This window comes from Petaurus breviceps, unplaced genomic scaffold (assembly GCF_028583685.1).
Source record: "Petaurus breviceps papuanus isolate PSGF00001 unplaced genomic scaffold, PetGlider_PUasm1.0 91041, whole genome shotgun sequence".
Lineage (NCBI taxonomy): Eukaryota > Metazoa > Chordata > Mammalia > Diprotodontia > Petauridae > Petaurus > Petaurus breviceps.
This window is the reverse complement of record NW_027187400.1, coordinates 5,132,985-5,160,160: the sequence shown is the minus strand read 5'-3', so window position 1 is coordinate 5,160,160 and position 27,176 is coordinate 5,132,985. Positions and strand designations below refer to the sequence as shown.

General features: G+C 54.1%; 2 protein-coding genes and 1 long non-coding RNA gene across 11 annotated transcripts in view; 1 reads left to right on the top strand and 2 right to left on the bottom strand.

Annotated features, from left to right (window-relative positions):
• The window catches only part of LOC138153995 (uncharacterized), a 113,449-nt gene that overhangs the window by 17,436 nt on the left and 68,837 nt on the right, over positions 1-27,176 (bottom strand). The gene's annotated exons all lie outside the window — the stretch shown is intronic.
• Positions 2,761-16,204, top strand: SYTL1 (synaptotagmin like 1). Of its 6 annotated transcripts, XM_069078417.1 has the most exons (16): positions 2,765-2,905; positions 3,079-3,180; positions 5,579-5,828; positions 8,209-8,357; positions 8,744-8,798; positions 8,900-8,951; positions 9,337-9,412; positions 11,896-12,119; positions 12,447-12,578; positions 12,811-12,977; positions 13,072-13,174; positions 13,626-13,784; positions 14,951-15,029; positions 15,179-15,278; positions 15,397-15,602; positions 15,988-16,204. In XM_069078417.1, the coding sequence occupies exons 3-16, from the start codon at positions 5,701-5,703 to the stop codon at positions 16,125-16,127; spliced, it is 1,770 nt and encodes a 589-aa protein (XP_068934518.1). In that variant the 5' UTR covers positions 2,765-2,905; positions 3,079-3,180; positions 5,579-5,700; the 3' UTR covers positions 16,128-16,204. The 6 variants fall into 6 exon arrangements, with proteins under 6 accessions (XP_068934521.1, XP_068934518.1, XP_068934517.1 ...); XM_069078416.1 differs by lacking the exon at positions 2,765-2,905 and having other exon boundaries at positions 3,048-3,180; XM_069078418.1 differs by lacking the exon at positions 2,765-2,905 and having other exon boundaries at positions 3,049-3,180; positions 9,361-9,412.
• Positions 16,752-27,176, bottom strand: part of MAP3K6 (mitogen-activated protein kinase kinase kinase 6) — a 16,433-nt gene continuing 6,008 nt past the window's right edge. For 2 of the 4 annotated variants that reach the window (XM_069078411.1, XM_069078414.1), the window contains exons 7-29: positions 26,778-26,945; positions 26,453-26,565; positions 26,035-26,194; positions 25,802-25,952; positions 25,614-25,721; positions 25,220-25,299; positions 24,986-25,081; positions 24,456-24,537; positions 24,241-24,374; positions 23,944-24,071; positions 23,307-23,443; positions 21,606-21,711; positions 21,154-21,311; positions 20,847-21,039; positions 20,622-20,757; positions 20,188-20,347; positions 19,654-19,839; positions 18,966-19,071; positions 18,584-18,749; positions 18,393-18,502; positions 18,047-18,129; positions 17,235-17,311; positions 16,752-17,088 (exon numbers count right to left, since the gene is read on the bottom strand). In XM_069078411.1, the coding sequence (XP_068934512.1) occupies positions 17,025-17,088; positions 17,235-17,311; positions 18,047-18,129; positions 18,393-18,502; positions 18,584-18,749; positions 18,966-19,071; positions 19,654-19,839; positions 20,188-20,347; positions 20,622-20,757; positions 20,847-21,039; positions 21,154-21,311; positions 21,606-21,711; positions 23,307-23,443; positions 23,944-24,071; positions 24,241-24,374; positions 24,456-24,537; positions 24,986-25,081; positions 25,220-25,299; positions 25,614-25,721; positions 25,802-25,952; positions 26,035-26,194; positions 26,453-26,565; positions 26,778-26,945 (2,902 nt within the window). In that variant the 3' untranslated portion in view covers positions 16,752-17,024. The remainder of the gene's footprint in view (positions 17,089-17,234; positions 17,312-18,046; positions 18,130-18,392; positions 18,503-18,583; positions 18,750-18,965; positions 19,072-19,653; positions 19,840-20,187; positions 20,348-20,621; positions 20,758-20,846; positions 21,040-21,153; positions 21,312-21,605; positions 21,712-23,306; positions 23,444-23,943; positions 24,072-24,240; positions 24,375-24,455; positions 24,538-24,985; positions 25,082-25,219; positions 25,300-25,613; positions 25,722-25,801; positions 25,953-26,034; positions 26,195-26,452; positions 26,566-26,777; positions 26,946-27,176) is intronic. The other 2 variants (XM_069078412.1, XM_069078415.1) reach the window with 2 other exon arrangements.

Here is a 27,176-nt window from a genome sequence, read left to right as displayed (position 1 = left end):
TGTGTACAGGAGGGATTGAAGGAGAGACTGGAGGCAGGGAGAAGCCGTGAAGCTGTTGCTATAGTCCAGATGAGGGAGGGAGCCACAGGAATGCAATGAAGCACAGGACATAACGAGTTTAAGCATGTTGGAAGGAGGGCAGCCTGCCTGGTGCTGGAGGAGACAGTAATCGGAGGCGCTTGGGATGTTTCGCCTTGAGAGGACATGATGTATTGAGGGATATGATCCCTGCCTTAAAATGCTTGGAGGGCTGTCTCAGGGGAGAAGGATCAGATTTATTCTGTTTGTCTTGGGAGGAGAACCAGGGGCAAAGTTAAAGGGAAACAAATGAGGGTTAAATATAAGGAAAAAAAAGCTTTTAACAATTTTGTTGTTCCGTCATTTTTCAGTCGTGTTGGACTCTTTGCAACCCCATTTGGGGTTTTCTTGGCAAAGATACTGGACTGATTCGCCATTTCCTTCCCCACCTCATTTTTATAGATAAGGAAACTGAGGCAAACAGGGTTAAGTGACTTGCCCAGGGTCACACACCTAGTAAGTTTCCGAGGCAAGATTTGAACTCGGGAAGATGAGTCTGCTTGACTCCAGGCCTGGCATTCTCTTCACTCCACCACCCACCTGCCCCTTCTTACCAATAAGAGCTGTTCATAAGCTATAGTGAACTCCCTATCCCTGGAAATCTTCAAGGGTAGGTTTAATGACCACTTCTTGATGTCCTCTTTCCCTGCTTAGGTATAAGTCAAACTAGATGACCTCCAAAGTCCCTTCTCCCCCAACATTCTGTGAGTCAGGAGAAGGAAGGAGCAGAGATGATCTGGTTTAGGCGTTTTGAGTTAGAGGTGAAGTTGGTGTCCACCCACTCGTGCAAGCTGGGCAGGAAGTACATTGGAAAGAGGAATAGCCAATACTGAGGTCTTAGATGTCTTTGGGACGGAGTCTGGGTGTGGAGATGAGGGAGAGGGTTACCCCAGGGATAAGTCAGGGGCACAATCCATGGGAGTCCAAAGGGACTGGGTGGATGGGAGGAAGCCATCTACCCCTTCAGGAAAGTTTGTTTGTTTTAAGAGGTGTTGGCTTTTTTTTAAGTGCTCCAAAAGCAACAATCCATGGTTCTAAATGTTTTTCTTAGATAACTAGCCTGGGCTGGGATAAGGAAAAAGAATGGAGAGGGCCTCCCTCCACTGACCAGGATCTCTAGGCTTTATCCAAGGCCTTTAGTAGGATCAGAGGAGTGAGGCATTAAGCTGTGGGCAGGGGAAGCCAGGAGCCTTCCACACAGGCACAGAGACAGGGACTGTTGGGTATTCTGGGGGTGTTTGGGGATGCTGGTCTGCTTGGAGGGCTGCTTAAACACCAGAGATCTGGAGATAAAAGGGCTCATTAGAGATCATTTGGTCCATCCCAAAGGGGTGAGGGATGTTGATTCTGGAGTTTAGAGACAAATAGGGCCATCTAATCCAAACCCCTGATTTTGCAGATGAGGAAACAAATCCAGAGGTGGGGGGGGGGGTGCCAATTATCTTAAGGCTACCCAAGTAGGAAGTAGAAGAATGGGATTCGAACTCAGGTCTTCTGGTTTTGATCGCACAATTCCACAGGGTTGGCAGGGACATCAGAAGCCATCTATTCCAACCCATATCAGAAAAAGGATCCCTTCTACCAAACAACTGGCCACAGAGCCTGTTTGACTAGAAGGATCTAAATTTAGGAGTACCTTGAAGGACCAAGCTACTTCAACTGACTCTATGGATTTTTCAAATCCATGAGACAAAGGAAATAGGGATTTGATGGAAGTATTTATTTCAAAGTAAAGTGATAATATAATTTTTGCTTCAGTTGACTAGTCTTTCTAGTATTAAAGATCTCCACGGAGGGAGAACTCATCACACCTAAGTTCTCCTTTCTCCTTTTCCCACTGCCTTGTAAGAGGGAAATGGCGTCAATCAGGGCCCTTCCAGAAGGAAACAAGTCGTGTCAGGTGGTGAAGTGAGGGCTAGCTACCTGTGCCCACTGCGATAAGAGGCTTTGGGGGTGGGGGCAGTGCCAGTCAAGGCTGGTCCCAGAGAAACCAGGCAGCTTTGGGGCAGCCTCTTGTGGTCATGGTGGGAACTGCACAGGTGGGCACAGTAGGGTCATTGATTTTAAGTTGAACAGTGTCTTAATTAAAGGTCACTCTGACACACCCCAGACTCCTTGTTTTTCAAAAGAGGAGACTGAGACCTTGAGGAAAATAATAATTTTCTCAATGACTATACCCCCAAGTCTCACTGCTCCAAATTTTTGTTCCTTTTGTGGTCTCCCTCACACTTGGTTCAGTTGTTTCAGTCATGTCTGACTCTCCATGGCCCCATTTGAACTTTTCTTGGCAAAGTTACATTTTCTTCTCCAGCCCATTTTACAGATGGGGAAACTGAGGCAAGCAGGGTGAAGTGACTTGCCTAGGATGACAGAGCTAGTAAGTGTCTGAGGCCATATTCTAAATCAGGAAGATGAATCTTCCTGACTCCATCTTCTTTCTTTAAGGGTTTCCCCTACCGAGTGAATCCTCCCTCTTACCTTGACACACAGCCACTTCTTGTGAGATGCCATCTCTGGGTGTCTCGGGGGAAGCTTTTGAGGTCAACAGAGCCTCTCCAGAGGAGTTCCAGCCACCTTTTTGGATGAATCATTTTCAGGGAGATAGGGGAATCTGGAGGGGAAGGGGGAAAGGGAGCTGCCTTGCTCTGTGTTCTGTCCTCTTCTCCAGTCTCTGGGGAGGCACATCTTAGGGAAGGGAATGCAAACACTCAACCAGACTTCTGACTTTCCTTCTGGTGGAGAAGTCAGGGCAAAGCTAGGTCTGCCCATTTCACAGCTGAAGTCGCTGAGGTCTAGAAAGATGAAGTGAATTCCTGAAAGCCACACAGTAAGTCTGAGGACTGGAGCTGGGAGCCGTGCGTCTGGGTTGGGGGAGCCAGAGCTCAATGCCCTGCTTGGCCAGACAGCAGAGGCGTCTGGGGAGCAGTGAGTCCAGGCTGGGCAGGGACGGGCTCCAGGCCAGGTTTTGCAGCAGACTCTGTAGGTGTTTCCTCCTCCCAGGTTGAGTCAGCTTTAGAACTCAGTCGCTTCTTCTCCCCCTCTGATCTGGCTGCCCTGTCTGCCCTGACCGACACAAGAGGTCCCCATCCTGGAATCTGACAGGTAATGCCCCCCCAGGACAGTAGGGCCCTCCAACAGAGGAACTGTGCTCCTCTCTGAGCACGGGACAGGTGGGCACTATCTTCTCTGGCCACCCTAGGCCCTCTACAAACTTTGGGGTACCCTTTCTGTCCCTCCCCCCAGAAACCAGCAGAGAAATCCATCTTAGTGGGGGGACAGAGACTGACAACCAGACAGCTATGTCTAGAACTTCTGCCCTAGAGATTCTGCAAAGGGGTGGGGACACCTGGGTTGATTTGTTATCTCACTGTCTCTGAAGAGGGTCCAGAGAGGGAGAGGGAGCTAGGAATGAGAAACTCACCTCCCTTTTCCTGTGGCCATGGCACCAGGCAGGCTTGGGGTCACAGACCCCCCCCAACACATACACATACACACAGGGGCCACTAATATTCCCCTGGCTGGCAGTATGGCAGCCCACATAACCCAGAGGCATGCCACAGACAAAGGTGTACATACAGCTCAGTTCCAGAAAATACAGATATACGCAGCCGACCTTCCACAGGGGTCCATGTCCCACATACACCCCTGAAACCTAGGCCACCTCACATACAGGTACATAGCATCCCACATCCGGGAGTGCATGGAGATCTTGGAGAGACACAGAAGACCCAATGACACAAACACCCAAAGGGGAAACAGTAGACATGAACAGCCCAGTCATCGAAGAAACAACACAATCCGTTATGCACACAGGCCAGAGCTAGCCAGGCCGAGGCCCTTCCCAAGCTCCCTACACTGCCTGGTTCCATGGCATCCGACCTTGCAGCAGGCTCTCTCTGAGTCCCCCATCCCTGGCTCCAACTCCGATGTGCCCATCTGTTTGTCCATCTGACCTAGGGGACAGTAAAAGGCCCCTAGCTTGGGGGATCTGCCTGTCTAGATCTCCTAGGTGTTCCCACCCGAAATCCCTTGGAACATTTGATTATCTCCCATCCCTTACTCCACCCTATTTTCAAAAGGAACTGTTCTCTTGTTAAAGAAATTCTCCCTTCATCTTCTCCTTAAGTTACTGCTCCCCCAACCTCACCATCTGTGTCTTCCCCGCCACCCCAGCCATGCTCCGGGGGAAATTAAAGCAAGGATTTTGGTGGATCTGAGCTAGGTCCCTACTCTCAGCAGGGAGCTGGGGGTGAGGTTCCCTCTCCAGAAGAGAGAGCAAGGGGGAGGGAGTCTAGGGCCTGTATGTCGGGTGCTTACTCAGGATGGGAGGGGTGTAGGTGGGTGAGGACACAAGATAAGACCTATTTGCTATCTCTAGCACACCGTGGAACCCCCAGTGCAGAGAAGGGAAGGTCAGGAAGCCTTGGGGGGGTCTTGTAGATACTGAGACCACCTCTGGCAAAGGTACACATCTGTCTTCCTACCTGGGGCTCATTCCTCTCCCTGTCACTGAAAAAATGTTTTCCTTTTGGATGGGAATAATACTTTGGTGCTCTATGCCCAAGGAAGCTGGGAAAGACCTAGCATGCTGTTTCCTCAGGCTTTACTCCCTGGGAAGCACCCCCCCACACACACACACCCTGAATGAGGTCACAGGACAGTGTTCTGCCTGGCACTGAAAGCCTCTGGGGCCCTGCCAGGCACAGATAGGCTCCAGAGACATCCCTGAAGCCAGAGGCCCAGGATGGGGCAAGAGGAGCAGGTAGGGAGCCTTGAGCAGCACTACCAGGGGACCTTACTGAAGTGAGTCCTAGGCCAGGGCTGGGGGTGAATGTAGGGAGTAGGTGGCTGTGGAAGAAGGTTGGGGAGGAAGTTGGGGGAGGTTGCCTCATACAGGAAGGCAGAAGCCAGATCAGGGTAGAGGTTGGGGGCAGGGAAGCCCCACAGCCAGAGCCTTCCAGGGTGGGGACAGAGCGGATGTGGGGAAATGAATCTATCTGTGGGTCTGTGCACATGGGTATGTTACTTATGGCTACTAATGTGTGTATGTGGGTCTGCTGCATTCATGCTTGCAGCATGTGTGAGTGCCTAGTGTGTAAAGACATGTGCCCATGGGGACACCTCCACATGCCCATGCCTTTGTCTGATGGGGCCTTTGCCCTCCTGTCCACATTCATACATATGCTTGCCTGTGTTTCTAGACACATGTGTGATGTGTACTTGTCTGTTCTCTCTGATCTTCTAGCCTTAGGTTTGCTGAGTCTATACTGACCCTACCACTGCTGGCATCCCCTGTACTGACCCCCTCTGTTGTCCTTCTCAGTCCCACTCCAGCGGAGCCAGAGACTTAGTTAGGGCCATGTCAGGCCTGGGGGACAGAGAGGGCAAATGACTCAGGGAGAGGCTCAGTCTGAGTGGGCGGCTATAAGAATCTTTTCCGGGGGAATAGGCAATGCTTGTTGCTGGACCCAGTGGCCTGATCTCCAGGCAATCTCCTTAGGGAAAAGCTGCCCACAGGCAGCCTGAACATTGTTACCAACTGATGTCACTGAGCGTGTCTAGGACGTCAGAAGGATCCCTCTACCACTGCTGGTTCTGGGGGCTGCTCAGCCCTGCCATCCCATGGCGTACGAAGTGGAGGGAGATACACTGCTGGACCTCAGCTTCCTTACCGAGGAAGAGCAGGATGCCATCACCAGTGTTCTGAGCAGGGATGCCCGTCTGCGCCAACTGGAGGAGGGAAGGGTCAGGTGAGGGTGAAAGCAGGGAACAGGGAGGGCAGGGATCAGAGGTGAATGGAAGAGAATCAAAACTTCTGAGAACAGAAGAGCTGCAAGGGCTTTCAAGCACAAGATGTCAGACCAGTAAGGGCACTTAGAACATAGAATGTGGGCCTAGGAAAAAACCTTAGAACACAGAATGTCAAAGCTGGGAAGGGCCTTAGAACATGGAATGTCAGAGCTAGAAGGGACCTTAGAACATGGAATATCAGAGCTGGAAGGGACCTTAGAACATGGAATGTCAGAGATGGAAGGGACTTTGAATATTGAAATGTTAGAGATGGAAGAAACCTTAGAACCTAGAAGCTTAGAACATACAGTAGCAAAGCATGTCAGAGATCATAGATTTCAGCAAAGGATTTGAGAACATCTGTTATGTTATCCTTGAGAAAAGATGGAGAGATTTGGGCTTAATGATCATTCCCTTATGGGGATTTGTGATTCAGTGAATGACCCAGATAGTAGTCATGAGTGTATAGATGCCAACTGGGAGAACAATCCATAAAGGAGTACCCCAGGGAGCTGTCCTTGGCTGTTCAGGGCTGCTCAACATTCTTATAAATGATTTGGATGAAGTCATCAATGGAATAGTTGTCCAACTGGTGAATGACATGAAGCTGGGAGGGATGGGTAACATGTTAGATGGCAGAGTCAGGATACCAAAAGGACCCAACAGGCTGCAACAATGGCCCCAACATAATCAAGTGAAATTTAATATGGATAATTATGAAGTCCGGCTTAGGTTCCAACCATCAACTCCATAAGCACAGGATGGGGGAGATCTACCTAGAGATTAGTTCCTATGGAAAGAAAGAGAGCCAGGGGTTTTAGTGGACCACTAACTGTGGCATAGTGGAGAACAATAGCTAATCCTATGCTGTATTCAGAAAGGTTTATTTGACCCTGGTCTGATGACATGTGGAGTATTTGGTCTAGTTCTGGGTGCTATGTTTGAGGAAGAACCTTAACAAGCTAGAACTTGCCCAGAAGAGGGTGATTACGATTTAGGGGACAGAAGGACCTGGAGAAGACGTAACTGGGGTGGCGGTGGGGTGGGGCTGTCATGTAGATTAGAGATGGGTTCTGAATTTAGGATTTCCTTGTTATAGGGGACTCTCAGATGAGGAAACATCCACTGCTAGTAAACCAGTCAACAAGCATTTCTTAAATGCCTACTCTGTACCAGGCATTGTGCTAAGCCCCAGGGAATATAAAGAAAGGCTATAAAGGGTGAATTCCCAGTTTAAATGGGGGACACAACATGCAAATCGCTGTGCAAAAATTAGATCTATGCAGGGCATACTGGAGATAACTCAACAGATGGAAAGCACTAACTTTAAGGAGAACCAGGTTTCTCCTTGTAGAAGGTAGGGTTTTTTTTTTTACTGGAACTTGAAGGAAGCCAGGGAGACAAAGATGTGGAGGGAGAGACTTCCAGGCATGAGGAACAACCAGAGAAAATGTCAAGAGTTGGCAGTTGGAATGTCTTATGTGAGGACCAGCCAGGAGGCCAGTGCCTGGATGAGAGAGTACATGCCAGGGAGGACGGTGGAGGGAGACCGGAAAGGTCAGAGGGGATTAGGTTAGAAGGAATTCGAAGGCCAAAAAATGGGGATAATCAAAGCACCTACCATCCAGGGGTGTTGTGAGGACCAAATGAGATAACAAGAGTGTCTGGAGCATAGTAGGTGTTAAATACAGGTTAGTACTTGTTATTCTTGCTATCATACTGGAGGCCATAGGGATCCGCTGTTGTTGAATTGTATATGGAGGTGACCTGGCTAGATCTGAGCTTTAGGAAGATCAGTTTGACAAGTGAGTAGACAAGGGAGGTGACGCATGGCACCAATGCAAGCAGCTTGTTTTTCCATTTTGAGTTTTGATTTTCCCAAGCCCCCAAACCAGGATGCATCAGTCAGGACTTGAACTCAGGTTTTTCTGTTTCTACAGCCAGCTTTTTATTCACTGCTCCAACCAGCTTCTCATGTGTCACGAAGAAGAGGGGTTATGCTTGTTCCACTGAAGTCCAGAGGGGAAAACCTGGGGCAATGGTACAAGCTGCAGAAGCCCATCTAAACTACAGTGGGAGCTGTCCAAGGTGGTGCGGGATGTCTTGTCAGGGAGGTCTTCAAGCAGAGACATCATGATCCCTTGTTGGAGAGAGGTTGTAGACAGTTTCTGAGGTCCCCTCCAGCTCTAAGATTCTGTAACTGAGGAAAGAAGCCTGGGGAAAGGGGAGAGGAGGCGGGGGGTGGGGGGTACAGCTAGTTAGGGAGAATTGCCAAACCTGAGGCATTAAAGAATCTAGCAGGGACAGCAGCAGTCAATGCCCATGTTGTCATCTCCTCAGCAAGCTTCGAGCATCACTGGTGGACCCTGGGCAACTAAAGACACTGACAGGCGACTGGTTCAGAGATGCCCGCTCCCAGCGGCACCAGCATGCCCGGCTGGGTTCTGACCTTGTTCGAGCCTCCATCCGAAGGAAGAAGAGGTCCAGGGGTGAGGAGCCACTGCTCCAGGGACCAATGGCCCCTAGGAGTTTCCATTTGGAGCCCCACCCCACTATCTCTGAACAGTGCCAGTCAAGAAGTAGGCATTTGGGTCCCCAGCTTGTGGGCCTTGGTGCCCCTGCCATGTATCCCTGATGATTCTAGCACGTCTCCCACCCCTCCCTGGTCCTCCTTGTGGCTTAGTGTGAAGTCAGCCTCCTGGGCATTGTGTCATCCATCTACATTGTCCCTGTGGACTTCCACCCATTCCTTCCTTGACCTAGACATAAGGGGCAGAATGTGTCTGCTGGGAGGACTAGAACATTATACCTAGACCATCCAGTGAGTGCATGGACACTGGGGGTAGGGAACACTGAGGCCCTTACTTTGGCACAGGTGAACCAGAGCTGGGGAGTGAAGGAGAGCCTGAGGAGGAGGAGGTGGGCTCCAGGTAAGAGGGGAGGGGAGCCTAGGGGATCCCAGCTGGGGCACCAATGGGGCTGAGAGCCCCAGAAGACCAGAGTCCTTGCCCTGATATCCTTTTCCCTGCAGTCTCAGGCTCTCCTTGGAGGTGCCCACTCCAGAGAGGGGCAGTGAAGCTGAGGTGAGTGGGAAGGTGGGAGAGCCCCTGGGGATGCAGCTGTGGTGAATGGGGTACAGTTTATCAGCTGAGTCAGGCAGAAGGTGAACTGTCCTGGACTAGGGTTGGACTTTTGTGGGACTGGAGCCCAGGAGGGCTGAGCCTAGAAGGCCCTGAGTCAGACTCCTAACCACCTCCTCCCACAAGTCTTAGGTCAGCCCTGGGCCTAAAGGGGAGTCAAGCGAGCTGTTCAGTGAGAGTGGGAAGAGGCAGCTCCAGGACAGGCTAAACTGGTCCCACAGCTCAGGGTTCTCAGCCCCACCCTCAGGCTTAGGGACCTGATCACCAAAGTTTGACCTCTGACCTCCCATTCTTCACCCTCTCCTCCTCACCCTCACCACCCTTCCAGCCTTCCTCTTCTCTGTCCTTCCAGGCTCCAGCCCCAGCCCCAATTGAGGAAGAGCCAGGCTCCCAGGACCAGGCAGGTGAGCTGTCTTGTGTGCAGGAGAGGACCAGAGAAAGAAAATAGTGGGGGAAACATGTGGGAATTGTACCAGGAAAAGCAAGTGAAAAATTCAGGCTTGGTTCAAGGGAAGAGATCTGAACTGGGAGCCAGGAGACTGGATTCTAATTCTAGTTCTGCCACAAACACTGTGTGACCTTGGGTAAATCACCTTTCATAAACTCATTGATTGTCAGGGTTGGAAGGGATCTTAGAACACACGATGTCAGAGCAGGGAGGGCCCTTAGAACTCAGGATGTCAGGGCTGAGAGGGCCTTGGAACACAGGATGTCAGAGCTGGGAGGGCCCTTAGAACACAGGATGTCAGAGCTGAGAGGGCCTTAGAACACAGGATGTCAGAGCTGGGAGGGTCCTTAGAACCCAGGATGTCAGAGCTGAGAGGGCCTTAGAACACAGGATGTCAGAGCTGAGAGAGAACTTAAAGACTGTCAAAACTGAAAAGACATGTAAATAGAAACTCTCTTTCCTTATTTTAAATATGTGGAAACTGAGAGCCAAAGAGGTAAGGGAAGACTATTTATATATCAGCTACCATGTTGCCAGACACTGTGCTAAACACTATTTTCCCCAAAGTATTATCTCAATTGATCCTCACAACAACTCTGGAAGGTAGGTGTCATTTTACAGGTGAGTGAGGCAAAAAGAACTTAGGTGACTTGCCCAGGGCCTGAGGCTGGATTTTAACTCAGACCTTCAGGACTCCAGGCCCAGTACTCTATTACTGAACCAATAGCAACAAGGGAAGTAATGTACCCAAAGCAATGAAAAGAGGTGGCTACCAAGTCTGAGCTAAAGCGTGTGTCTGGTCAAGCCAGAGCTGCTGTTCTCTTCCTCAGTATAATGAGAGGTGGGGATAAAATCACTGGATCCCTTTTCAGAATAAGATTTTTAAATGTATAAAGTCAAATAAGAAGGATTGCAAAAGAAACCAATAATTTAGACATTAAATTATTATTCAAATAGTTATTGAAATATTTTTTAAAATAACAGACCCTCCTCAAATCTCTGGACCTTTTGGGGTTTGTGGATCTCCAGTTAAGCACCCCTAGACCAGATGGATTAAGACTTTTCCCAGCTCTAACTTGTTTTTGTTGTTGTTATTTTGAGGTAACTTCGAGGTGGGACAACCTGTGTTCTAACTTTCTGTATATTGGAGTCTCTGACAGTTAATCAGTTAACATTTATTGGGTTCCATATCAGTGCATAACACCCTGTTGGGGAGAGATACAAACTTCAGATGTGGTTTTGTCCTCTACCCTCAAGGAATTTGCAATCTATCAAGGAGATCAGACACCAACACGATAGCTGTACTACACAATATTAAGTGATAAGGGCTTGGAACTAAGAGGCAGCATGGTATGGCACTGGAGTTGGAGTTGGAAAGATAATGGGCCAAAATCATGCTTCTGTCAAATATTAGTGGTATGACGATAGAAGAAAGGAAACATTTATTAACTGCTTATGTGCCAGGTGCTTTACAAATATTATCTTATGTTACCCTCATGACAACCCTGGGAGGTAGGTGTTATTATCCTCATTGTACAGTTGAGGAAACCAAGGCAGTGGGAGATTAATCGATTTGCACAGGGTCACACACAGGTTGGAGCTGTGGTCCCATTTGAACTCAGGTCTTCTTGACTTTGGCTCCCCCTAGTGACCACGGGCTTGTCCACAAACCCTCTGAGTTCGTTTCCTATCTTTAAATCAGGCATACTTTTGTTAATACCTGAGAGGGTTGTTGTAAAACTCAGAGATCATGTAAAGTGCTTTGCAAACCTTAAATTGTCAGTTACATCTCTGCCATTATCATGTAAGTTTCTAATACCCCTGTGGTCTAAAGCCCTTCCATCTCTGACATTCCACGCTCTGAAGTCCCTTCCTGCTCTGACAGTTTGTGTTCTAAGGGACCTTTCAGTTCTGAAATTCACATTTTGAGGATTCTCCCATTTCAGACATTCTATGTTCTGAGAGCCCTCCTGGCTCCCAGTTTGGACATTTTATGTTCTAAGGCTCCTTCCAGTTCTAAAAAATATCTCCTGACACTCCCTCCCAGGTGTGAGTTTATGAAATCCTTTCCCAATTTGAGATTATCATAGTTGTGCAAGCACTATATAATTTCCCTGGGACAATCTGCTGCATGTGTGTGATGTTGATCAGTTCAACAAGCATTTATTAAGGGCCTACTGTGTGCTAAGTGCTAGGGATACAAAAAAAAAAAATACGAAAAAACCTTTCCGGGGAGACTCAAAACGGATGGCCCACCCCTGCCCGAGCTTGCACAAGGTTTTGGTTTGTTCTTTGAGGGCAGAGGCTCTCTCCCAGCTCTGGAGGTATCCAGGTTGGGACAGTCACTTGCCCTGGTTTGGAGGGATAAGCTGGGGTGTTTTGTGTATATGTGGGGGGCGGGGGCGGGGAATGTTCTACATTCTGCACTGTGTCTTGTAGCTCCAGGTACTGACCCCAGCTCCAGTGTAAGGGGCTGGGAGGAGGACGTAGTGGTCAAAGAGGAGAAACAGGAAAAGAAGAGAGAGGAGGAAGTGGAGGAGGCTAGAGCCAGAGAGGTCCGGGAACCGGAGCCGGAGCCGGAGCCGGAGCTGGGGCCAGAACCTGAGCCGGAGGGGAAGGGGAAGGGGAAGGAGAAGGAGGAGCCCAACCCTCCCCTGGTCCAGGTAGGTAGGACCGACTCTAGGAGCTTTCCCAGCAGGTTGCTCCCAAGATGTGGTGCGGAAGCCACGGTCCGGAGCACCTCTTTCCCTCACTCCCCATCTTCCTTTGCCTGAGAGTATGGGGCTCTCAGGGCCACCAGGGAAGGAAGTCCGTGCTCCCGGGACGCCCGAATTGGGTCCCCTCACGTAAGGGGCCAGGGAGCTTGGGGAGGAAAGGGCGGGAATGGGGGCTTCTCCAGGAGGGAATAGGAGGGGGGCCGTCAGCAGCCTAGCTAGTCCGGGGATGACTCCCTTGCCCCCTAACTATTGCCTACCCCCCTCCCTCCTCAGGGTGAGCTGGGTCTCCAAAGCCTGGAGAATGGGGAGGAGGAGCCCTTAGGTTCCCCAGAGCGGGGATCCGCTCCCCCCTTCAGCCGCACGCTGAGTAGTAGCTCCTCAGTGTCCAGCCTCAGCTCCTCCACGGTAAGGGGCGGGGGTCCTGTACCTTGGGGAGGGACGTGGGGGCTGCCCAGACCCCGGCTTGCTCCCTACCTGGCCCTATTTGATAGGTCATCTTTTCTCTGGGCTGCCTCCCTATATCCGTACCCTACGTGAGTCCCCTAGTCCCGTCCCCATGCCTCTCTCTGTGTAAGTTGTGCCCCCTCCCTCCGCTCGTGCCCTCGCGAAGCCCCTGACCACCCCGTCGTGCCCGCAGCTGAGCGGCAGCCAGCTGAGCCTGTACAGCGAGGGCGAGGCGGGCGCGGTGCCTGTGCGTGGCTCCATCCAGTTCTCGCTGCTCTACCAGCCGGTCCCCGGGGAGCTGAGGGTGCAGGTGATTCAGTGCCAGGGGCTGGCCCCGGCCCGGAAGCGCCGCTCGGACCCGTGAGTGGGTGGTGGGGGAGGCTGGGGGAGCCTCAGTCCGGACCTAGGCCAGGCTCTCCTGGGCCCTAACCCTACCCCGTGCCCTCCTCCCCAGCTACGTGAAAAGTTATCTCCTCCCGGACAAGTCCCCGCAAAGCAAGCGCAAGACCGCGGTGAAGAAGCGCAACCTGAACCCGGTGTTTAACGAGACCCTGAGGGTGAGGAGGGGCCGAGGGGCCGGAGTGGGCGGGGCCGAAGTGCGAGTGCAAGAAGCCGAACCCGGAGGTGGGGGAAGGGGCGGAGCCAGGAGAGTTGGGTCTGGCCGAGGGGGCGAGGATTGAAGGAACTCTGAGCCAGGCGGAAGAGGGAATTTTGAGGCGGGGGAAGAGATGTGGAGAAGAGGGTCCGAGGGGGCGGGGCCAGGAGTTGGCCCGAGCTCGGAGGCGGGGCAGGATAACTAATTAGGAGTGGGAGTGGTCGAGGGGCAGGTCTAAGAGGGTTTGGGTCTGACTTAGGGGGTAGGATTTGGAGGGCTGGGGGGAGGAAGGGGCGGAGCTTGAAGGAAGATCAGGATGGAAGAGGCGGGGCGTGGCTGGAAGGAACCCCGCCTCCCCAAAGTGTGGGATGCGGGCCACCCATCATCTTTAACTCCACTTTCCTCTGCCCCAGTACTCGGTGGAGCAGTCAGAGCTTGGCGGCCGCGTGCTCCACCTTTCCGTGTGGCACCATGAGAGCCTCGGCAGAAACCTCTTCCTGGGCGAGGTCGAGGTGCCCTTGGGCTCGTGGGACTGGGCTTCCCAGTCGGCCTGGTTGCCCCTGCAGCCCCGGGTAAGGAGACCCCAGACCCTGGCACTAACCCCCCAGGACCTTCTTAATAGCCTCAGCCCAGCCCGGGGTCCAGGCCCTCCTTTCCCTGGGCCTGCCTCCCGTTATTTCCTCTCCAGCCCCACCCACCTTGGTCTCCTCTTCCCCTCCTCCCGTCCCGTCCCCTGATTTCCCTGTCGCTTCCTCCCCTAAAGCCAGATCCCCTCTGCTCCCACCTCAGCCCCGCCCCCACATGCTAACCCTTCTCGGGCCCCGCCCCCTGATGTTGCCTCTGAGTCTTCATTTCTGACAATCCAATCGCCTGATTGCTCTCTTCTCTCAAGTCCCGCCCCCTGACCAATGTTTCTCTTAGACCTCGCCCCCGGCCCCTCCTCTTCTCAGGCCAACTTTCTTCCTCCAATCAAACACCCTCTCCAGATGTACCCCCTTCTACACTCCCACCCCGTGATGCACCATCATCTGTCCCAAACCCTAATGCAGGCTCCTTTCCGCTCCCATTCCCTGATGCTGCCTCCTCTCGGGCTCGGTCCCCCGGGGTCTCCTTCTGCTAAGACCCACCCTGACAGTCTCTTCTCTCCAGCCCCTCTCCCTGACACTTCAGCCTCTCAGGTCCCCCTCCCAGAGGCTGCCTTCTCCCAGGTCTGGCCCCCAGACTCTTCAGCCTCCCGTCACCACAAGTTTTGTCTTTTTTAAGTACCAGACTTTAGTGATCTCTCCCCTCGGACCCCGCTCCCCAGCAGCATACTCTCAGATATCGTCCCCCCTCCAAACACTTCCCTCTAGAACCTCAGCCCCCCGAGCGCCCTCTGTTGAGCTCCACCCTCCCAAAAGTTCTTTTGGCACGACCCTCCCGAGAGCTCTTCTCTCGAACCCCATTCATCCAGGCCTCCTTCGGCCAAGCCCCCTCCCAAGAAACCTCTTGAACTCCACCTCCCCAAGGGTTCTCCTTTCAGACTTTACCCCACCAAGAGCCCACCTTTGTGGCCCCAGGCCCCTCGAGTTCCCTCCTCTCTGCCTCCAATCCGCCAAGCTTTGTCCTTTCCGGACCCGCACTCTGGTGGTCTCTCCTCTCAGGTCCCACCACCTGACGTTTGCTCCTCTGGAGCCCCCCACCCGCTGAAGCTTCCTTCTCTCAGTGCCGCCCTTGCTGGCTCCTCCCTTCCCCACAGGCCCCGCCTTCCCCGGACGCGCTCCCAAGTAGGGGGCAGCTGTCTTTGGCCCTCAAATTCATCCCAGCTGGAGCAGAAGGTGAGGGAGTCCTGCAGTGTCGCCCTGGGGTCCGTCCCTTGGAAGCACGGCGGTGCAGCCTGATGGGACCCTTCCTCAGGACCCGGGGTGGGGAGGAAGCGCCGGGGACCATAACCAGAGCTCTGTCTCCTCCTCTCCTGGGACTTCAGGCGCCGGGCGCCCTCCCAGTGGAGAGCTGCACTTTTGGGTGAAGGATGCACAGAACCTCATCCCCTTTCGCTCAGGCCCCCTGGACTGCTACATACAGTGGTGAGAGCACCCCCTCCCATTCACCTCCCTCCCACCACCACCCCAACCCCATCCCACCTGGTGTAGGTCCATCTCCTGCTGCCCCTAGCCAGGCCGCTTCCCCAACCTGTTCTCCTAGCTCGGTGCTGCCCGATGACAGTCGAAGCAGCCGCCAACGGACAAGGGTGGTCCGCCGCAGCTTGAGCCCAGTCTTCAACCATACTATGGTCTATGATGGCTTCGAGTCTGCTGACTTGCACCAGGCCTGTGCAGAGCTGTCCCTTTGGGACCACGGCACCCTGGGCAGTCGCCTGCTGGGGGGCACCCGCCTCAGCCTGGGCACTGGTGAGCAGGGCAGGGAAACTTCAGCTGGGGGCACCAAAGGGGACACTAGATGCAGGGGCTGGGCCACACAGTGAAGTCCGGGAGTCGATGAGTGGGGACTGGGAGAGATGCAGTGAGGGGTTACTGTGTGGTGAGAGGGAAAGGAGAGACTTGGATGTGGTGGCCCAGGGTGATCAGGGCACCGAGGACAGAGGGGAGGTGGGTGCTCGTGTGTCTGGAAGGCTGATGATGGGTTTGGTTCGGGTGTTCGGGGAGCAGAGAGTGTGGGGTGATGTCAGCTGATCCCAATATTGCTAAGGGGCTTAATGCATATTGGTTTGATGGAGCATCTTGATTGCTGGAGAGGGCAGTACCTGCCCATGAGACAGTACCTTCTGCCCACCAGGAAGCAGCTATGGCCTTCAGGTGCCATGGATGGACTCCACCCCTGAGGAGAAGCACCTGTGGCAGATGCTGTTGGCCCGGCCCTGCGAATGGGTGGATGGGCTCCTGCCCCTCAGGACCAATCTCACACCCAGGACTTAGCAGTGCCAGTCCCTGCCAGGCACTGGGGAAGGAGGGGAATTGGACAGGGACAATAAAGTCACTACCACAGCTTAAAAGGCCCTGGGGTCTGCTTGGGGACCCAAGGGGTCTAGGAGGGTCAGATTCTCTCCAAAGGGAAAAGGTCCCAAAGTTGCTGCACAGCCCACCCCCAGACCTAGGGAACCCTTGGGCTGTGGCAGTGGGGAACAGAAGAGCCACTTGGGACTGCTGGTCACTTCTGAGAGGGCTGGGCATGGGGGCATCCTTTGCCCCTGTCCTCTAGGGCTCTGTCTGGACCTGTTTCTAGCTCAGGGCCTCCCTCCCTGTCTACTTCTGTGCACCTGTCCCTCTATCTTTCTACCATTGTCTCTTGTTTCTTTGAGTAGAATAGAAGGTCCTTGAGGACTGGACCTCTTGTTTGTTTGTCTGTATCCCCAGTGTTTTGCCCTTAGTGAGGGCATAATAAATACATTTTGGATTAGATATGGGAGGTAGAATCAAAAAAGAAATAACAGACTGGCTGGAAGCTAGGTGGATGGGGAGATGTTGACTGAGACCCAAAGGGAGAAGTCTCTGGGGATCTCCATGATCTCTCAGGCTCCATAGCAGTGACAGACATAAACATACAAAAGGATTGTCTTTAATGGCTCCAGCCTGGCCACTGCCCTTGGCCAAGCCCTCCCCTGAGCAGGTCAACTTCCAGGGCAGTCCATCCTGTGCCTCTTCAGCTACCCCTCGTTCTGCAACACCCCCAACACTTTGTGGAGGAAGGTTACCTCTGCCCACCGTGGGAAGTGCTGCCACCTGGGCCCCTGCACAAGTGGCTGCCTGCTGCCATGATGTCCATGGGTCTGCCCTTGTGCCCATAACATCCTGGGCCTCTTGAGAGGTGGGCGTCTAGGGCACTGGCACTGCCCTCTGTGCCAGGATGGCCCTCCAGATTCGGCACACCATTCCGCCCCTTTGGAGAGATGGGGAGGTTCAGTAAACCCAGCCCAATCGCCTTCCTTGTCCTGGCTGCCCAGTGTCAGGAGGCTCAGGGGCTGGAGTCAGAGAGGGGAGGGGGCTCCCTGTCAAATTCATGCCTGAGTAAATCGGGGAAGATACCTGATCCGAGTGTAGACAAGGTCATCTCGACTGGCACAGGTGATGAGCATGTGCAAGGTGAAACCATGACTCAGGAGCTGGGTCCAAGAGAGGAGAAGAGGAGCTAGCATTTCTGTAGCCACTTTAAGGTCTGCAAAACACTCCCCATGTCCTAGCTTGGTGCATCCTCACAACAGGCCTGACCCCGAGGCCCAGAGAGGTCACATGGGTAAGAAAATGTCAGAGGGACGATTTGAACTCGGGTTTTCCTGGGTCCAAAGCCAGCATTCTATCCCCTATGCCACCTAGTGGCCTTAGAGAGACTGAGGCCAGAATGACAAGAGATCCACTGGCCTGGAGTCCTTGGTCTGTCCCTGATTCCTATCTCTGGCTGATCTTGGGCCAGTCTATTCCTCTTTCTGGACTGGTTTCCTTCTCAAAAAAAAGAAGAATCCATAGAGTTTCAGCTGGAGGATAGCATGAGCTGCCCTGGGATTCTTCACCCCTGGTCTTGGGTTTGAAAACCTGCTACTTACCAGCTATGGCTTGGTCTAGTTACTGCCCCTATGAACCTGTGTGATTCTCTGGACTAGATAAAGGTCCCTCCTAACATGTTATATCCTGTGAGTGGAATGGACTTGGTCCCTTCTAGCTCTATGAGGCTGTAACAGAGCCCTGGAGAAGGAAAGAGGGATAAGAAGAGGGACCCAGACAGGGCTCTTTAGAAGGTAACCCCTCTGCCTCAGTTTCCCCCAGAATGCTACTCCAGAAAAGGGCTATCAGAGGCCTGGGGGGCATTTCTCCCCTCCTGAGCCTGGGACCTCAGTACTCACTGTCTGGATGGTGCCTGAATCTACACCGAGCTGCTGCAGCCACTGGGCCAGCTCCGGGTCCCCTGGGGAGGTTGGTGTGATATCTATGAGAGGGAAGTGGCCCCATAAGCCCCAGGAGCCTGGAATCTCTCTCCCCACCACCTGCCCTCCTTGCTCCTGGGCTCAGAGACACAATGGTGGGACTGGAAGGCATCTTGGAGCTCAGCCTGGCCTTAAAGTGTCATCCAAAGTTGAGTTATTCTTGTTGCCTAGCTGACCATCTGCCCAGGGAGGGATGGTCACAGCCCATCTGTGGTACACATCCCGACTTCCCACCCAGGAACATCCCACTGGTGCCCTCAGTTACCTGCAGGCCCAGAGCCCAAGGTTAGAGTTGAGCTCTCCTGTACATACTCAAGTGCCCTGAGGGCTAATGCTTGGCATTGCCTCTCCTTCTCTGCCAGCTGTCCTAGGAGTCTGAAAGACAAGGGGATCGGGCATTCTATGCACATTTGTGGAATTAAAGTAGGGGTGGGCAGTGTCTCGCAGGGTACTCACCTGCCTGTCTCTGCCCTCAGGAGGCTCAGCTGTGCCAGGAGGGGAAGGGAATCCTCCTCAGGGGCCTTGGAGTGGCTCCTCCTAGGGGGTACACCCCTCTGCTCAGCTTCTGGCTCCTCTTCCTCGCTCCCATCTTCAGGCTCCCCTATGGCTGGCTTCTTTAGCTCTGAAAGTGAAAAAGATGGGCAGGAGTGGGCACAGCTCATATCTGGCATAAGCAAGGGGCCCCAGGGAGGGCACTGCTAGTCTGGCTTTAGGTTTCTGCCTGGGTATATCTGGCCCTTGGGCTAGAAGATGGCTCTTTTCCCTCCTTCAATATCCACTCCTTTCCCCCTGCCTCCAGTGACCACCCTGTTCCCATCAGCTCCAACTCAGGCCTCACCTGTCCCCAGCACAGCCAGGGCTGCCCTTACTGCCCGGCTCATCAGCCCGTCCAGGGCAAACATCCAGTGGGGCCGGATTTCATGCCTTCGGAGGACCCGTTTCACCTGGGGAAGGTGGTGATTTCAGATAAAAGACAGCTGATGCCAAGGAGAGGCGCTTGAGATCAGGGATGGGGCCTAAAGTAAGGAATTAGGAGCCCAGATAAAGGAATAGAGTCCATTATGATATGGCCTATGGTTAGAGGTGGGTAAGGGTGAGGGTCTGTGATCCAGAAGCAGGGAAAGATCAGAGAGACTTGGGAAGCAGAAGCCAATCATCTAGGGGACATTGGTCTTTGTTCCCATCCCCCCAGAGAAATGAGCAGAAGCTAACCCAGGGGGTGGCCAGGTAGCACAGCGAGTAAGAGCACTGGCCCCAGTGTCAGGATGACCTGGGGATAGAATCCGGGCTCAGACACTTAGCACCCACCCAGAAATAACTGGCCGTGTAACCTTGAGCAAGTTACTTAACCCCAATTGCTTTAAAAAAAAAAAAAAAAAGAAGAAGAAGCTAACCCAGGAGGGATTGTTAGGATCTGGGAAAGCACTTCCTGATGGGCAGGAGTGGCAGGGGGTGATTCAGCTTAAAAGCCCCTCCCAGCCCTGTACTATATGTCCACCACCCTCCCCAGCCCTGTTCCCACTCACAGCATCCTGGAAAGCAAAGAGAGGCCCCTGGAGTAATGCCAAGCTGTGTCCCTGGGCCTGAAGCTGCTCCTGCAGGGCCCAAAGCTCCTGTGCCAGCTGTCGGCGGCTGGAAGAGCAAATGTAACTTCGGAGGCCTCTCACCAGCTGGGCCACCTGCTCCCGGCTCAGGTGTGGCCCAGGGGGGCCCTAGGAAGGAAGGGAAGGAAAGCAAAGTGGGCTTTGTTTATCAGGGCCCCAGACTGGAGGCAGTGGATGATGCCCCTGAAATGTCTCACTTGGCTGGCCCAGTCCTATGTTTCAGAGCCAAGTCTATATAAGAGGAAGGGTTGGTGAGAGGCGGCTGGGACATGGGAAGTGAAGGGAGAGGGTGGCACCCCCAAAACACAAAAAGGACCTTAGGGACCTCATTCAACTCATTCTGGAGATGGAGAAACAAGTCCAGAAACAGTGACTTCTTCCATGTCACACACAAACCCAGCTTTTCCAGATCCCCGTCATGAGTTGTCTCCCTCACCCTGGGCTGTGTGTGCCCACCTGCTCCAGAGCCCACTGCAGGCTCTCCACGATGGTGGACAGCTCCTGGCTGAGTACTCTCTCCAGCATGGCCCTCTGTTCATTCTCCTTATGCATCAGGGACCGCTGTGGGTTCTCTTCTGGGGATAAGGTCCGCTCTGCAACAGACTCCTCTGGCACCCTGAGCATGGCACAGGTACAATGGGCTCCAGACACCTTAGTGACTGGTCCAGAATGGAGATAGGACTGAGGCTACTAGAGCCTTGGGGACTGGCACCAGAATGAAGGTGCAGAGCCTCTTCTGGGCACCAGGGGGCACTTGGTGCCAGTTACAGGAATGATTCCTGGGGATGGCACCATAAGGGGCCCAATCTAGGGTCTCTTGTATTCCCAGGTCTTAGGGAGGAGGCAGCCCTGAAGATGCCCATTCTGCCCTCCCAGTCTACAGTCCTTACCGGAGCTGGCTACTAGGGGCTCCTCCTTCACTGAGGCAGCGCTTGGGGGGCATGGAGCTGGTTTGGGGACTGGCACCTGGACATGGCACCGTCTGTGACTGGCCAGCTGAGGAAGCTAGACTGATTGGCAGGACACCTGGGGACCAGGAGCTGTCAGATTGAGTGCTTCCCAGCACCCTCCCCCCTCAATCCCTCCCCACAGCCTTTCATTGGCCCAGGGCACACCTGTAGGGTGAGGGGAGCGATGGGGTGACATGGGGTTTCGGGCTTTACGCCGAGGTTGCAGGAAAGGGTCACCCAGCAGGGCAGCAGCACTGGCACGGTGCTTAGGCTCGGGCTCAAAGGTGCGTAGGATGAAAGCTCGGGCCTCTTCCGACATGGCACTGGGCACTGGGGGGTGGATCTTGTACATACCCACCTGTGGGAAAGGGGGTGAAACAGGGAAGGTCACTGGGATACTGCCATCAACACCGATGGCCCCTTGAGGTAGGCCCTGGCTCGCCAGACTGCTGGGCTAAAGGGCTAGGAATACCTGGAACATGGCAGCCTGGGGGCTGCCCAGCTCATGGAAGGGTGGACGTCCAGTGGCCATCTCAATGACAGTGCAGCCCAGGGACCAGATGTCGGCTGCCTTTCCATAACCCCGGGGGCCTTGGTCAATGATCTCTGGAGCCATGTACTGGAGGGTTCCTATTGGGACAGACAGTCTGACTTAAAGGGCATGGCAGGACCCAGACCAGGTACCAGGTACAGACCAGGTATCGCTTCCTCCCCTCCCCACCAAAACATCCTAGAGCCCAGGACCTAGACACTTACACTGGGCACTGCCACCCACCACATGAACTACTGCTTACCACCCTAGGCAAGATGACTTATGAGCAGGAACGTTCCAAGGTCCCCAGGTCTCTAAGGTGCTCCTGGAAGTTCCCACTGCCTTCATCTCTCCTCCCCAACCTGCTGACCCTAGCCCTGACCCTGTCCTACCTGTGAAGGTCTCAGTACAGGGGGTGATGCCCGCCAGCCTCTTGGAAGTGCCAAAGTCAGAGATCTTGAGCAGACCACTGTATGTATTGATTAGTACATTGTCCCCCTGGACAGAGAATATGGTTGTTCCATCATATACTAGGATAGAATCCACTAGGGCCAGAAGCCTATGTCCTACCTTGGGATGGGGGGGACTGTTCTAGGGAGGCCCCAGCCTAAATCCATCCACACCTCCAAATCTCACGCCTCCTGCCCTGGGGACAAATCTGCTGCCCCCAGCCCAATGTTGTTATGCCATTTCCATCCCATCCCCACAGCACAAATGAATCTACCTTTGTCTCCCTCCATGTCTCTTTCCTTCCCACCTAATCAAAAATTCATGCTGTAAGGACTCAGTTTCCTATTCTGTGAAATGAGAGGCCTGTCTGGGGTCCCTTCCCCCTTATCATTCTATGATTCAATTGCAACCTCAGTCTAATCTCTGATTGGGGGCTGGACTGTCAACTGGCTGAGAACCTAGGGATGTGGTCACTTAGCATCAGCCTGAAGACCTCCAGTCCTGAGGAGCTCACTACCACCTGAGGCAGCTCAGACCACTCTAAAGGCACCTCACGCCACCCCCACCCTGCTTTGGCAACTTCCACCCTCTGGGATCGAGCAGAAGAACCTGACTGAAGGACATCAAACCCGGAGCTGACAGTGACCTTGGAAACCAGATGGGGAAACTGAGGTTCAGAAAAGTGACGTAACTGGCCCCAGATCACACAGGCACCAAGCTGTGTGGAACTGGGATTTGGACAGGCCCTTCTGACTCTTCCCAAGACACCATGCTGCCTTCCCATCTCTCACCCACCAATCCTTCCAACACTTGAAGATGGCCATCACGTCCCTGCTAACCCTTCTCTTTGCCAGGCTAAGCAGCCTCAGTTGCTCTCCAATTATCCCATGTGTGGCACAATCCCTTGGCCCTTCCCCACTCTGGTCACTCTCCTCTGGACACCCTGGCCCATCAATGTCCTTCCTAGAATATGGCTTCCAGATGTGGAGTCCTCTCCTCAACTCTGGCCATCTCGATAAAGGAAGCCAAGCTCAGAGCGGCTTCTCGGCCACCATGCCACACCGCTGACTCATGTACAAGCCTGCAGTCCCCTAATGCCCCCAGGGCATTTCCCCCATAGCCCACTGCTTCACCGGATGTCCCCCAATCCTGGTTTTTAATTCAGAAGTTAAGACTGCACCAAAGGGCTTCCCATCAACATAAAGCTTCACTGCTAACCTGTTAAGATCAGGTCAGCTGCTGCCTGCGTCTGCCCATTTCCAATTTAATCTGTGTCAATTCAGAAGCATTTGTTAAGCACCTACTGTGTGCCAGGCCCTGCATGGTGCCAACTGATCAGACCCAGACAAAAATCAGCAAGTTCCTGACCTCAAGGAGCCGGCTCCACGTCCCCGGTGAATCTGACAAGCGTATTATCTATGCCTTCCCTCGAGTCATCGGTTAAGATGGTGAACGGGGTCAAAAACAAATCCCTGCAACAGTCTGCCTCCCTAGCCAGTCACTAGTGACTCCTCTCTGGGTCCCGTTATTCAATATCCCAACCAGTGGGAATTACCTGAGTGTGCATGTGTGTGTGCGTGTGTGTGCATGTGTGTGTGTGTGTACATGCACACGTATTCTCACGAGCAGCCCTCTGCTATCACCTTGATGTCGCGGTGTATGATGTGGTTGTCATGGAGATAGCTCAGACCCTGTAGGATCTGCCTGGTGTAGAAGCTGATGGTGCTCTCATTGTCCTGAAGTGGTCCCCACACGGCCCGCAACAAGGATGACAGGCTGCCTGTGTACAGGGACAGGGATGCTGCCACACTGAACCCCACTCAACATGCCCAGCCCTTGTTCAGGCTGAGTCCAGTAGCCCAGTGTCCACTGTTAGCCCTTCCTGTGGCCATTTCTGAGCTCTGGACCCATAGGTACCATTAGACCTCCCTTAGTCCTGAGCCCACACTCTGATTTCCCAGATACCTCACCCCTCATCCTGAGTTCTGGAGCTCTAGGCCCACAGTTAAATCCTTCAGTCCTGAGCCCATAACCACAATTTCCCATATACCCCACCCCCCATTCTGGGGCCCTGGACCCACATTTAACTCCTTCAGTCCTGAGTCTACAACCCCAACTTCCCAGATATCCCACCCCCCCATCCTGAGTTCTGGGGCCCTGGGCCCACAGTTAACTCCTTCAATCCTGAGCCCACAGTTCTAATCTCATAGCTTGGGTCCCGGGGCCCTGGGCCCACAGTTACCCACTGGCACAAAAAACCATATGCTCTTGCCTATGTACCTCCAGGCACCTCCTCCATGAAAATCTTGAGGAAGCCATCCTGGCTGATGGACCCCAGGTACTGGACAATATTCTTATGGCGTAAACGTTTGTGCAGGGCGATTTCTTCATGAAGGGGCTGGGAAAACCTGGAGATGGAGTCAGAGCATGGCATCACCCCCAAGCGCTGGCCTCAGGCAGTGCTTTGTGCCTCAAGAACACAGTGGGGTCTGCCATTCACTGCCCTCCTCCCATGCCAGATCCCCCAGCCCTGTATTCAGAGGTTAGACCGGGGGTCCCACCCAGCTCGCCAGGTACCTGCTGTCCCTCTCAGGGATCTCCTTGATGGCGATCCGTACCTGGGTGCTGCGGTCCCGACCGGCATACACCACCCCATAGGTACCTTTGCCCAGGACTAGCCGCTCTCCTGTCTCTGTGTACTCATAGTCAAACTGAGGGAAGGTGGAGACAGGGTCAGCCAGCCTCCTCAATCCCTTCCCTAGGCACCCACCCACACCTGCACACCATCTTACTTCCAGCACCTCCTTGGTGGCTGTGCCCTCATCTCCAGATGGCACTGTCTGGGTCACAAAGTCCTGGATCCGCCTGCAGAACCTGTGTGGACCCGATCGGCTATTCTGGACCTCTGTCTGTGCCTGCTCCCACCCTGGCCTGGTCAGAGACGTCAGACCCTGTCTTGTCCTTGACTGGGTCAAAAGGCAGCTTTTTTCCATGATAGACTTGGGTAGTACCTTGGGACCTGGTCTTTCCCTGGCTCTTGGTCCCCTCCCACCTGTGGCCCTATTCCCAGGTTCCTCCCTAACAGTGCCCTTATTACCCCTACACAGGGTAACAGCTTAAAACCACGTTAAGACTTCTGGGACACCCTGTATAGAGGCTGTGGCACCCCTCCTCCCCTCACGGCCAGACCTCCTAAATTACCCTTGCTCCCACCCTCCAAGATTCGTTTAGACTCAGTGAGCCAGTGCCTGAGTAGGAGTCCCTGACTCATTACCAGCAGGTGACCCCTCTACCTAGTCCCAGCCTCTAGCCCTCAGCTTACCACTGGCAGTGCTGGTGGCTGGGGAAGCCTAGTTGGAAGTCCTGGACTGTGTGGAACACGTACAGAAAGCAACAGCGTTCGTCTCTCTTTGAGATGCTGGGCAGGAAGAGCCAAGGAAGGGGCTAAGGTGGGCTTGGGTTCACCAGAACCCCTCAGGGCAGCCTGGCCCTCCCACCAGCTGGAAGCCCTTTGCCAGGAATGAGGGGAGGGGGCAGCAAGGAGCTAGTGTCTCACCTGACTCCCCTGATGGAGGCCACGGGGAAGGTCCAGCCAGAGCCGGCAGCCTGGGGGGAAGGGGTGGATGGGGGACTAGCCTAGGGAACAGGGGGGTCCTGGGGTAGGGAAAGATTCTAGGGTACAGGGCCTGGGAGAATGGGGTTCTAGGCCATGGAAGGTAGGGAAGTGGGGGGGTGTGGATCAGGTCAGGGGACAAAGTGTAAGAGATGTCAATAGTAGGTTAGATTAGATTGGATTGAATGGAGGTCTGTGCCATGGAGGATGGGGGTGGGGTGCAGCTTGTGCTTAGGGTGATGGGGTACAGGGGGTGATGGGGGAGAAGGGAATTCAGGCCCTGGAGGACAGGGATAGGGACTCAGCCCAGGGGGCTTGGGTATGGGGGCAGCCCCACCTCTGTCTCAGACTCCAGCAGGCTCAAGGTCACGGCCATACTGGGACTCCCCTCTTGCACCTGAAGTCTGGCAGGCTGCAGTACCTTATTCTGCTCCAGGATCAGCACCTGGAGGGCACGAAGAAAGAGCTCACCCTGTGTCCAGGTACCAGTCCCCGGCTCCCTCCCTACATCTGCATCTTCCATACTGGGCATTCATCTGAGGCAGCGAAAGGCTGGCACGACTGTAGGAGGAATTGGAGCCAGAAGAGTGCCCGAAGGCCCATGGATCCTGAGAGCTGGGGGGCTGGGTGGAAGTGCTGGTAGAGAAGGAAGGTCTCCATCACTGAGGCCAGGTACCTGTGGGCACAGAGAGAGTGTGGGCGTCAGGCCTCTGAGGCACTCGGCTCCTCAGCTCCCCCAGGGGGCCCCGGGCACCTACCAGAGGGGAGCATTCAGCTTGTAGAGCTGCTCAGCAGCCAGAGTCACCTGGATGGGGTCATTGGCAAGGATCTGGGCCCCCAGGTAGAAGCCCACATCCCAGTAATACTGCATCTTCTCTACACTTCCCTTGCGGCCCAGCAGGCACCCCAACTTCAGTCCTGAGCACAGGGGAGGACACAGGGATGCCCATGAATGGGGCATGGTAGAAGGGACAATAGCACAGAGCCATCTGTCCCACTGCCTCTACCCCTCTCAGTCCCAGGCCAGTGGGGCTGGCAGCTCATCCAATGCCACCCCTCTCCCCACCTTCCTTGAGGGCAGAAGCATGGTGGCCCCGGCTTGTGTTACAGGAAAAGGGCTGGCTTTCTCTCTGGGTCAGGGGTCTCTCCTGGGGTTGAGGGAGTGGGAGGAGTCACCTATCTGTCGGAGCTCATCTGAGTTCTCAAACTGATGTCCAGCAGCTATGAGAAGGACGGCTGCATTGATGCCTGAGTGAAGGCTGGGCTCCGTCTCAAAGGCCTTTCGGTACCTGGTGGTAAATCCAGGGCAGGTGAAAGTGAGGGTGGGGAGCTTACAGAGAGAGGCCTAGGCTTGGCCTAAAGGGGGTGATGGGGGAGAAGGGAATTGGCCACACAAGTTGGACATGGAAAGGGCCAGGTTCACCAGCTCTGGTATTCACCCCAGTCCTCCCGGTGGCCCCTGGGGCTGGCAGGAGGAGGGGTGGCTGCTGGCTCCTCTTACCAATGACAAGCCTGGTCTCGGTAACCAGTATCAGTGAAGCCAGAGCTGTTAAACAGGTCCTTGTAGATTCGGCCGCACATGCAGTAGAGGTCGGGGGCCACGGCCCCGCTATGCACCAGGGGCAACAGCACAGAAAGGGCCTTGTCTCGGTCCCCAGGCCTGTTCCTCCTGGAGCCAGGAAGCAAGGAGAGGGTGAGGCCTGGGCAATAGCACCTGGGGCCCCTCCAGCCATGCCCCCACAGCCAGCTTCTCTAAGCAGCAGCCTCAGGGGCCCAAGTTCAGCCCAGAATAGTAGTGGCCCCTCAGTCACTGCCACCCTTCACCCTAGGGCTTCTTCCTCACTGTGTGCCCAGGGGCATCTCCCTCACTGCCTGCCCAGGGGACACCTCCCTCACTGCC

Excerpts from the sequence above, each read along its gene's own strand:
- SYTL1 (XM_069078417.1), top strand. The coding sequence starts at position 5,701 with ATGGCGTACGAAGTGGAGGGAGATACACTGCTGGACCTCAGCTTCCTT. Across the intron at positions 12,978-13,071 it reads CGGAAGCGCCGCTCGGACCC|CTACGTGAAAAGTTATCTCC; the intron begins GTGAGTGGGTGG and ends CCTCCTCCCCAG. Across the intron at positions 13,175-13,625 it reads TGTTTAACGAGACCCTGAGG|TACTCGGTGGAGCAGTCAGA; the intron begins GTGAGGAGGGGC and ends CCTCTGCCCCAG.